The 11914-nt window shown below is 43.8% G+C and overlaps 1 protein-coding gene across 1 annotated transcript in view; it reads right to left on the minus strand.

The window, feature by feature from the left end:
- Positions 1–10786, minus strand: part of LOC107722658 (calpain-2 catalytic subunit-like) — a 25446-nt gene extending 14660 nt beyond the window's left edge. Inside the window, exons 1-2 of the mRNA XM_016531116.1 lie at positions 10509–10786; positions 3073–3142 (exon numbers count right to left, since the gene is read on the minus strand). Of these exons, the coding sequence (XP_016386602.1) occupies positions 3073–3142; positions 10509–10745 (307 nt within the window). The 5' untranslated portion in view covers positions 10746–10786. The remainder of the gene's footprint in view (positions 1–3072; positions 3143–10508) is intronic.
- Positions 10787–11914: the final 1128 nt, after the last annotated feature.

Genomic DNA, 11914 nt, shown 5'->3' on the forward strand with positions numbered 1-11914 from the left:
TAACTAATTACTAATTGTTTTTTAAATAAAGTAATCAGAACAGTAACGTGATTACTTTTAAATGGAGTAATCAGTAATTTGATTACATTTTCAGAGTAACTTGCCCAACACTGGTAGCTGTGTAGGTTGCTGTTCAAGTCTCTACATTGTGATGGTAGGATACAAGAAAATCATACCTCACAGCTTCAAAAAAGTCATCTTAGAGAAGCTACACATAGCTCATCAAGGTATCCAGAGAACAAAGGCCAAAGCAAGAAAATCCCTCTACTGGCCTTGAATGGTACAAAACATTGAGATGATGGTGGAGAAATGTGCGCTGTGCCAAAAACTCCAGTCACGAAAAGAGCCACTCATCACACAGAATGTTCCAGAACTACCTTGGATGAAGGTTGGAGCGAATATCTTCAAGCTGAGAGGTCAGTCTTATCTATTGCTAGTGGTTTATTTGACAAAATATCCAGTCTTTGCTAAGCATGGTATCCCGAAAGAATTAGTGAGTGACAATGTTCCATTCGCCAGTTACAAAATGAAGTCATTTGCGGCATCATGGGACTTTAAGCTCACATTCTACAGTATAGTCCAGGATACCCTCAGTCCAGTGAACTTGTGGAAAGAGCAATAAAGACTGTTAAACATACATTGAAGAAAGCGATACAAACTGGCACAGTAATGTAACTAATTACTAATTATTTTTTTAATAAAGTAATCAGAACAGTAACGTGATTACTTTTAAATTGAGTAATCAGTAATTTGATTACATTTTCAGAGTAACTTGCCCAACACTGGTAGCTGTGTAGGTTGCTGTTCAAGTCTCTACATTGTGATGGTAGGATACAAGAAAATCATACCTCACAGCTTCAAAAAAGTCATCTTAGAGAAGCTACACATAGCTCATCAAGGTATCCAGAGAACAAAGGCCAAAGCAAGAAAATCCCTCTACTGGCCTTGAATGGTACAAAACATTGAGATGATGGTGGAGAAATGTGCGCTGTGCCAAAAACTCCAGTCACGAAAAGAGCCACTCATCACACAGAATGTTCCAGAACTACCTTGGATGAAGGTTGGAGCGAATATCTTCAAGCTGAGAGGTCAGTCTTATCTATTGCTAGTGGTTTATTTGACAAAATATCCAGTCTTTGCTAAGCATGGTATCCCGAAAGAATTAGTGAGTGACAATGTTCCATTCGCCAGTTACAAAATGAAGTCATTTGCGGCATCATGGGACTTTAAGCTCACATTCTACAGTATAGTCCAGGATACCCTCAGTCCAGTGAACTTGTGGAAAGAGCAATAAAGACTGTTAAACATACATTGAAGAAAGCGATACAAACTGGCACAGACCAACATCTAGTGCTACTGTCACTAAGAAATACACCAGTGAGAGGCCTGAATGAATCTCCTGCACAAATGTTAATGGGCAGAGTCCTGCGGAGCACAATGCCATGCTCTAGTGCTGTGCTCCAACATTCAACCCCACAACACATACACAAAAGACTGGTAGATTTGCAATCTCAAATGCGGTATCAGTACAAACGCAATGCCAAAACACTACCTGCACTGGCACCAGGATCCACAGTACACATGCAGACCAGATGTGGATGGAAGCCCGCTGTAGTGGTGCACTAGAGAGATGAACCTCGGGTCTTACACGGTACAGGCGCCAGCAGGAAAGACATCAAAGAAACAGACGCTACTTGAGACAGATGCATCCGAGTCTGTGCAAAGGTGTTGCTCCTAATGAACATTCGGAGGAAATATCCACTCAGACACCAAGACCAGATGACCAATCACCTGAGAATTCTCCGGTGAGAGTGAATGAACATCCAACATGCCATACTAGGAGTGGTAGAGCAGTAATACGGCCAACTAGATACAATGATTATATGTTATGGACATGTGATATGGCAGTATATAAAAAAAAAAGAGAGAGAAAGGAGAACAGTAGTCTATAACAGAATGATCAAAGTATTCTCAAAGTAATTTGAATGGACTATTAATGTTCACAGTGACCACTATTGAGTAAATATTTGGTATGGTGTTTGGTTAGTTAAATTAGTTAAATGTTCAGTTAAAAGTTACTGTTTAATAGGCTTGAATATGTACATGGGGAGATTTGAGTGAAGCAGCTTGAATGTAAGAACCATATCTTAGTTTTGTTAAAAAAGGGGATGTGGTGGATTTGGTTTGACGCTCTGTGTTTGATTAAGCTGACTTATGTGTCGTTCTGATCATCTGTTGATTGTTCATGCCTGAGAAGTGTATTTGGTGGTTAGAATGAGCGAGAGTTGTGTCCGAAATCGCGTACTGAGTAGGTACTACATTTGAATTTGAAATTTTCTTCACGGCCATTAAAAAAAGTATGTTCTATATAGTGAATGAGGGTAGTATGAATGAAATTCGGACATAGTACATCCTTCATGTTGTTACTGTCACATGACCTATCTGCCTCAGTTGCGTCGCTTCACTGCCATTCATAAATCCTGTCACATGGCCTCATGGGATAGTAAAGTGTCCATCTAATGCGCACTTCAGAATCCGGGCAGAAGTATTAGGTCATCTGGGTACTTTTCGCCAACTGTTTTTCGAATACTATGAATTTGGACATACTACTTGCCTCACATACTGTTTTTCGCCTACTATATAGTAGGGAATGTGATGTCTAAAATGGCTTGTCTAGTCTGAAAAATAAGCTTTTTTAACGCTATATTGAGCAAAAGAAACAATATTTATGAGACAGTTGTCAGATATCATTGGTGATTTCAAATATGAAATTTAATCGTAAGCTTGGCAAACAGTTTTAGAGAATTTGATATTTCCCCATTCAAAGAGATAGGAGCTGCACTTGCATGCCCGAGAGGCGTTTCAAAGATGGCTGCCAAGTGAAATGAATTAAAGAGACTTTGGTAAAAAAGATGCACAAGGTTCACGGTTTCACAGTGTGTATATAAACATAGGAATAAGACACTAGAACACATCATACTGTATGTGACAATTTCTGATATAGCAATTATATTTGTTATATGTGTCTGTGTTAACATCCGAACAGCACTGATTAAAAGGCTCTTTTCTCACCTAAAGCTCCCCGGCAGATGTCTGTCCGCTCAGCGCCGTCCACAATGAACTGAGGTTTTGAGCAGAGTTCCTTTAAAAAAGGACAATGTGAGTATAGTAATGGTACAACTGAATAACAATAGGTTTTATTTGCTCTTCGCAAACAGCACACGTAAAAATGTATCAACATGTATCAAAAAGTATCAGAACAAGATCATCCTCACACCTAAAGAGAAACCTGAGCTGCTGTCACTTATAGTGAGCATATCACGCACACACGTATGCAAACAAATTTACTTTGCTTAATATTAGGGCTGTCAATCGATTAAAGTTTTTAATCTAATTAATTACATGATGTGGCGATTAATTAATTTAATTAATAGCAAATTAAATTTGGCCCTGAAGATACCCCCAAAAGATCATTTAAAGCCATTATTGTGTTAAATGAGAAAAGTGTCATTTTGTCACAAAAGTAGACATTTCAAAAAGCAGCTTTAGAAAGGAATATTTTGATCAACTTAAAATGTACACATTTACGTACTGACATAAAAGATGGAACTTAAAAGAAGATAATTTGAGAAACAGTAGGCCTATTTTTTGTTTACATAATGAAAGTCATTGGTAAAACAGCTTGGTTACCAACAGTCTTCAAAATACCTTCATGTTCCACAAAAAAAGTAAGTCATACAGTTTTGAAATGATATGAGGATGAGTAATGATGACGGAATTTTCATTTTTTAATTAAACAATACTCTAAATAAGAAATTAAAACTGCCAGTAGGTGGCGGTAAATGTCTTTATGAGTAAATCATTGAGTCATTCATTCATTCATTCGATTTGTTCAAGCAGCCGATTCATTCAGGAATTAAGTAAACGGCTCACTTTATGAATGGGCCATTGAATCATTGGTTCACATGATTCGTTGAAAAGGCGGATTCATTGAGAAACTAATTAGGCCTTTAGCTGTGTGTTGCTCAGAAATGCACAATTCTGCTGTGGCTTAGAGGTAATATTGTCGTTGGCAAAATTGAGCAAAAACAGACAATATTATGATTAAAATATAACACAGTATTAATTTCTTATTTACTTATTTACTTTTGCACTCGTGCTGTTCGTGAAAAACAGCACTCGTGTGATTGCACTCGCTGATCGTGTGTTAACGCAAGTGAAAGTGAAAGTGATAGTGACGTATTCCATACTCGGAATTTGCGCTCACCGCTCTTTTACGTCTAACCATTATTTTGCTCACTCTCTCTCATAGTTTATTTACCTCTTCACAACTTAAAGGTGGGGTAATTTTTCAAAAACGCTTTAGAAAACTGATTCGGGCCAAATAGCAAAACAAACTTGTAGCCAATCAGCAGTAAGGGGCGTGTCTACTCATGATGTGGAGGAGAGAGCGTTCAGTGCACAGCACAGGATGGACATTAGCCGAGCCGAGCGACAGAAAGAGAGATAGCGGATAAAAAACAAAAGAGGAAAATGTCTGCGGAACAAAAGAAGGCTTAAAGCAAGAAGTAGGACCCGTGTAAATATCGGATCAGCTTTCCAGCGCTGGAGAGAACTCAAGGAGCGGAAGGCCTGTGATCGAACGCCGAGGTTGCTTTGTTTCACAGAACTAATCATTGCCTGGGTTGCATACGTATGTGTGGGCTGGAGCTATCAAAATAGGAGCGAGACCCTTTTGGGGTAGGGGCGTGTTTGTTTTGGTGATTTCAAAACATTGGCTACCAGAAATCGCTTACCCCACCTTTAAATAATTAGTCAACCTGATGCTGTTCTAAAGCCATATTAGGCTTATTTTTTTCGGATCACAAAAGAAGACATGCTTGCACTTTTCCATTTAATGAATTGCAACCTTCTTCAATCTTTTTACAAAAAGGATTCAAATGTTCCGTATTCCAAGTGTTCTTAAGGCATACGGCAGGGTTTGCCATGTAAAAAAAATCGAAAATATAATCTATTATTATGCGAAAATCTCCAGTCATCGCATTTGCGCATTTGTATGAGTGGGCAGCAGTTCGCACCGGTGCTCCTAGGAAAAGCACACAAGCGAGTCATTTTGAAACATCAGGACAAATAAAATCATGACACAAAACACGATACTTTCTTCTCTGAGGTTAATATCCGTTCTGAGACAGTCAGACAGGATTATACAGTCTAGAAATCTACAGCCTAAAAGCACTAAATCACTAAAAGTTGTCATTCACTTCAGTTCTTCACAATCTTAGGACTTTCCGTTAATCAATGAAGCTGTCTGCACTGCACAATCACTCTCTTATTTACATCGTATCTACACGTTGTTATAATGAGAGGATTCGCGAGCTTGCAGAACTCAGGACTTGACAAAAACTCAGCGTTTTGAGCGGTGAGTGAACATTTGGCCCTCTCCAGAACACAAATACACACTGGAGCATTTGCCAAATATGTTTCGCCAATATCAGATGGGGCCCCCTAATTCCCCGGGGCCCTAAGCAGCCGCTTACCTCGCTTATTGGTTAAGTCCGCCCCTATTTAACTAATTAATTAAATTAACGCATTAAATGGATATATTTACTGAATATTAAATATATAATTAAATCTGTCTATCTAATATATTTAATGAAACTTGATTTTCTTGATCAGAGAGTAAAAGTTTGTGGCGAGGGGGGCGTGGTTTAGCGGGGTTTGCAGCGGGAGGGAGCGGTCGGAGACGAGCGGTGAGTAAGTAGGTCAAGTGCAGAATGACATTCACCTGCTTCTACTTACAGTGATTGGCGTGGGGAGACCGTAAAAGGCCACGGCGGAGCAGAAACAGGAGAGAGAGACCGACTGAGGACTCGTGGCCCAAGTGACCGAGAATACAGCCAAAGTGCTCTGAGTTTATGTTGTTTGATGCGTGTGATCACGCCAATGCTTATGATTTTTGGGCGAGCTAAATAAAATTCCACGAGCCTCAGTCACGCCGACTCAGACTTCTTCCTTTCCCCTAACGAACTTTATCACACTGGTGCCGAAACCCGGGAGGAAGAAGCACGGCCGCCGCTACCATGCAGTCACCGCCAACTTCGCCGTTTGCGGAAGTGATTCAGTCGCTCGCGGGCCTCCATCAGGAGCACCACCAAGCGCTGCTGGAGATGCGGGACGACCAGGAGCGTCGTTTCCGCGCACTGGTGCTGGCACAGCAGGAGGACCGTGAGCTGTTCCGGAGCTGGATGGACCAGGAGGTCCGGGCAGGGGGGCTGCCATCCCGAAACCCACCTGCGCCCGCGCATGTGCCCCTGAATAAAATGGGGCCCCAGGATGACCCCGAAGCTTTTATCGACCTGTTTGAGAAATCAGCGGAGGCCTGTGGATGGCCAAAGGAGCACTGGCCAGTGCGACTCATCCCTCTGCTCTCAGGGGAGGCGCAGGTGGCGGCCCAACAGCTGCCCATCCAGAACCTCCTGGTCTTCGCCGACCTGAAGCGAGCCATCCTGCAGCAGGTCGGCCGGAGCCCAGAACAACATCGCCAGCGGTTCCGGTCGCTGGATCTGGGCGAGGATGGCCGGCCCTTCGTGTTGGCTCAACAGCTCCGGGACGCCTGCCTCAAATGGCTACTGGCTGGGGGAGGCGACGTCGAGCAAATCCTCGATCACGTGGTACTGGAGCAGATTGTCAGCCGTCTCCCGAGGAAGACGGCAGAGTGGGTCCAGTGCCACCGCCCGGTGTCGCTAGACCTGGCCATCCAGTTGGCGGAGGACCAGATGGTGGCGTGCCCAGGAGTCGGCGAAACTCTGCCAGCTGTCTCTCTCTCTCTCTCTTCCCCTAATCCCTCTGTTCCCTCTCGACCTGTCCCTTTTCCCAGGTCCCGTCCGGGTCTTCTCCCCCGAGTTCCACCCCGGGGATGGGGTGGGCCGATCCTGGAGACTTCCGCTAGCCCGAGAGTGGCGCCCAGGGGGGCGGGGCTGGCCAACGCAGGCGCCGTTGCAATGCCGTTCTCTCCGCTCTCCCCACGCCAGTCCCTTGACCCACTTCCTGCCACTAGGGCGTGCCCAGGAGTCGGCGAAACTCTGCCAGCTGTCTCTCTCTCTCTCTCTTCCCCTAATCCCTCTGTTCCCTCTCGACCTGTCCCTTTTCCCAGGTCCCGTCCGGGTCTTCTTCCCGATCCTGGAGACCTCCGGTAGCCCGAGAGTGCCGCCCCGTGGGGCGGGGCTGGTCAGCGCCGGCGCCGTGGCAATGCCGTTCTCTCTGCTGTCCCCACGCCAGTCCCTTGACCCACTTCCTGCCACTAGGGTGGCGGGGAAGCCCGGGCCGGCCTGTTGACGTTGCGGGGACCCAGGACATTTTATTGATCGGTGCCCAGTAATGGAGGTGGGGGCACTGATCCGGGTCCCGGACGACCCACACTAGAATGGTTGGCACGCGGGCATCGGTTTGCATTAGTGCTGGTGGACTATGCAACCCGATATCCGGAGGCAGTAGCGCTTCGCAACATTTCAGCGAAAAGTGTAGCGGACGCACTGTTTCGATTAATCTCCCGAGTGGGAATCCCAAAAGAGATTCTCACTGACCAAGGCACGGCGTTCATGTCACGTACGTTACGCGAACTGTACGAATTGTTGGGCATTAAATCGATTCGCACCAGCGTCTACCACCCACAAACAGACGGGCTGGTGGAACGATTTAATCGCACATTAAAAACCATGATTCGGAAGTTCGTTCACGAGGACGCTAAAAATTGGGATAAGTGGCTGGAGCCCCTCTTATTCGCTGTGCGGGAGGTCCCGCAAGCCTCCACGGGGTTTTCCCCCTTCGAGCTTCTCTATGGACGGCAGCCCCGCGGGGTGCTGGATGTCCTGAGGGAAACTTGGGAGGACAGGTCTTCAGAAAGCCGAAACGAAATTCAGTACGTGCTGGACCTGAGAACAAAACTCCACACCTTGGGGCGGCTGTCAATGGAGAATTTGTTACAGGCCCAGGATAGGCAAAGCCAGCTATATAACAGGGGAGCCAGACTACGCAAATTTGCACCGGGAGAAAAAGTGCTTGTATTACTTCCCATGTCTAGCTCTAAATTACTCGCCAAGTGGCAAGGGCCCTTCGAGGTCACACGGCGAATTGGAGATCTTGATTATGAGGTAATTCGTACAGACAGGGGCGGAGCGCATCAGATCTACCACCTCAACCTCCTCAAAAAGTGGAGCGAGGCAGAATCAGTGATGTTAGCGACGGCAGTGAGTGAGGAGGATGATCTCGGGCCAGAGGCTAACATCAAACACCAATCCCTGGCTCTGGCCCCTGGAGGAGATCACCTCTCGCCCTCGCAGCTCACTGATGTAGCTAAGCTTTTCGCTCCTGCCTGGCCGAACCGACCTCATACAGCACCATATTGAGACTAAGCCGGGAGTGGTGGTTCGCAGCCGGCCGTATCGATTACCTGAACACAAAAAAAAGGTCGTTCAGACAGAATTAGAGGCGATGCTAGAGATGGGGGTAATAGAGGTGTCCCACAGCGATTGGGCGAGCCCAATAGTTTTAGTACCTAAAACAGACGGCTCCGTGCGATTCTGTGTGGATTATCGCAAGGTGAATGCTGTGTCGAAATTCGACGCATATCTCATGCCGCGAGTTGACGAATTGCTTGATCGGCTGGGTACAGCTCGATTTTATTTGACACTGGACTTGACGAAAGGATATTGGCAGATCCCGTTATCACCATTATCCAAGGAAAAAACAGCCTTCACAACGCCGTTTGGATTACACCAGTTTGTCACGCTTCCTTTTGGGCTGTTCGGGGCACCGGCCACGTTTCAGCGCCTCATGGACAAAATCTTACGGCCACATGCTGCATATGCCGCTGCCTATCTTGATGACATTATCATCTATAGTAATGACTGGCAGCGGCATATGGAGCACTTGTGTGCCGTACTGGGGGCTCTGAGGAGGGCCGGGCTGACGGCCAACCCAAAGAAGTGTGCGATTGGGCGGGTGGAGGTCCAGTATCTGAGCTTCCACTTGGGCCATGGGCAAATTAATAAGACTGCAGCGGTTGCAACTTGCCCGAGACCCAAGACCAAAAAGGAGGTGAGGCAGTTCCTGGGACTGGCGGGATATTATAGAAGGTTTGTACCCAAGTATTCGGACCTCACCAGCCCGCTGACTGACCTCACTAAAAAGGAAGCGCCAGATCCGGTCCAGTGGACGGAGTTGTGCCAGCGGGCTTTCACCCAGGTAAAGGCTGCCCTGTGTGGCGGACCGCTGTTACACTCTCCTGACTTCTCTCTCCCCTTCTTGTTGCAGACAGACGCCTCGGACAGGGGGCTGGGAGCCGTGCTGGCCCAGGAGATAGGGGGTGAGGAGCGGCCGGTGCTGTACATCAGTCGCAAGCTCTCTAAGAGGGAGACGATGTACAGCACCATTGAAAAGGAATGTTTGGCCATTCGGTGGGCGGTCCTCACCCTCCGCTATTATCTCCTGGGCCGGGAATTCACCCTCTGTTCGGACCACCGCATGAAGAATACTAACGCGCGGATCACCCGTTGGTATCTGGCCCTCCAGCCTTTTAAGTTCAAGGTGGTCCACAGGCCGGGGGCGCAGATGGCTGTAGCCAATTCTACTTACAGTGATTGGCGTGGGGAGACCGTAAAAGGCCACGGCGGAGCAGAAACAGGAGAGAGAGACCGACTGAGGACTCGTGGCCCAAGTGACCGAGAATACAGCCAACGTGCTCTGAGTTTATGTTGTTTGATGCGTGTGATCGTGCCAATGCTTATGATTTTTGGGCGAGCTAAATAAAATTCCACGAGCCTCAGTCACGCCGACTCCGACTTCTTCCTTTCCCCTAACGAACTTTATCACAAAGTTGTAGGTATCTTTACACCGCTTTGGGTTTATTAAGATTTTAGGGCAGCAATTAAATTTTCAATTTTAACATTTCTAAAATGATTTTATTTAATATTTTTATTAATCACTGAAATGCCTTCCATTGTTCCTTGTGAATGCAAATGTAAAAATTTACCATGAAGACTTAATCGATTTCAAATAGAAATAGAATAGAATAAATACACTACAAAAAATAGATAATTAAAAATAATTTTCATAGGATAACATCTAATTTAACTGCTGTTATTTGAGAAAAATATTGTTTTTGATATTGTCATTATTGATTAATATTGAATTAACTTTAATTAATTCTTTGTTATCATTTTGGCTATATATTAGGTAAACTGGATTCTATAAAAAACACAAGCATGACAAAAACTATATGAAAAGTACTTTTTTAAAATTTATTATTTTATATTCATATTTAATATTGATATTACTATTTTACTGAATTAAACTCACTACTCTTTAATTAACCGTACTACTTTTTATTTATTTACTTTTTTGCATTTAAGTAATTGTGTAAAACAAAAGTAATTTAGAGGGTCTCAATATTTACCTAAACTCCATCTGTGTGGAAGAAAGCAAACACACACACACACACACTGCAGTACCTTAGGTCTCTTCCACTGCACTCCTCTGGTCTTGGGGGACTGCTGCCCGAGTTCATTGTATCCCAGAGAGTCAGATTCAGCAGGGAAGGTCGGGTCACAGAACAGGGTTCCTTTCGCCAGACACTCCTGCTTCAGGCTCTGGTAGTCCTGCTTGTTGAAAGGAATCGCCTTCTCATTTGTTCCCACTCCTTCTCCTCTGTCCTGCCTCCTAGAAAGAACTTTTGCAATATTAGACATGCTGCCCTGTAGTCGTGCTCAAGTTTCTCTGAAGCTTGTGTAGTGTGTGTGTTTGTGTGAGACTGATGCTGGTTTTAAAGTGAGAGTTGCTGTACAGTAAAGCAGTGAGTGGTGGAGTCACACCCACCTGTCACCGCACAGGGGCAGGTGTTGCTTCTCTGGTTTAACATCATATAACTCTGTGATGCAAAATGAATACACAATACTTTAAAGCACATTGTACTAGATACAATTATATATAAGTAATCTCTTAAAAAAAAATTTTCTTTGCTTTTATTTTTACTTCATTATTTTTATATTACATAGGTACTTTCTTACTGATGTCATAGGTACACTCTTGTTGAGTGCTGTAAAGTGTGACTCAATACACTCTTACTCTTTTTTTTTTTTTTTTATTGGGAAACCAGGGCTGTTTTCACAATTTTAGTTTAAAAAAATATGTCTCAGGGAAAGTTTATATTTTGGGTAAAACAACAACAGCAAAGCATTTAAAAATATGTCTCAGGGAGGGTTTATATTTTGAGAAAACGAACAATAGCAAAGCATTTACAGCATTATTGCATTAAACTGTTTTTTTTTATTATTTTTATTTTTTATTTTTAACAGCATAATGCATTGACTGTTTGTGAAAGCATCCCCCTCTGCAGGTTATTAATTTAATATTTTAACATATATTTTTATTTAAATTATTTAAAATATAAATATTTAAATATTTTATAATTTAGATTTATCTGTATTACAGACAATTACTTAAAACCATTAAATACATTCTTTGAAACACTAAGGAATTCAGTAAATTTTAACAAAAGGTATCAAAAAAGTGATGCATTGTATAAAAATACTTGAAAATGTGTGATAAAGAGCTTTTTCAAATAAAAGTCTGCCTTCATCATATAGTTAACTCTTGTCTGAACACCAGTGTGGCTTCACTGTGTTCCCTCGTTTACCCAACAGCTATAGCAAAAATATGGTAAAAGTATGGTTTGGTTTGATCTACACACGGCTAGACAAACAAACACCACATCCATGTGTACTTGCTAAACCTTCACATTCAAAACCACATGCATTAACATGGTATAGTCCTTCCTAACAGCTTCTACTTCCAGTTTGTCTCATTCGCTGGTCTTCAGGGGCCGGATTCAGTTAAATTAATAAAGAAATTTCTTAAG

This window comes from Sinocyclocheilus rhinocerous, unplaced genomic scaffold (assembly GCF_001515625.1).
Source record: "Sinocyclocheilus rhinocerous isolate Xijiao unplaced genomic scaffold, SAMN03320098_v1.1 scaffold2018, whole genome shotgun sequence".
NCBI classification, from domain to species: Eukaryota; Metazoa; Chordata; class Actinopteri; order Cypriniformes; family Cyprinidae; genus Sinocyclocheilus; species Sinocyclocheilus rhinocerous.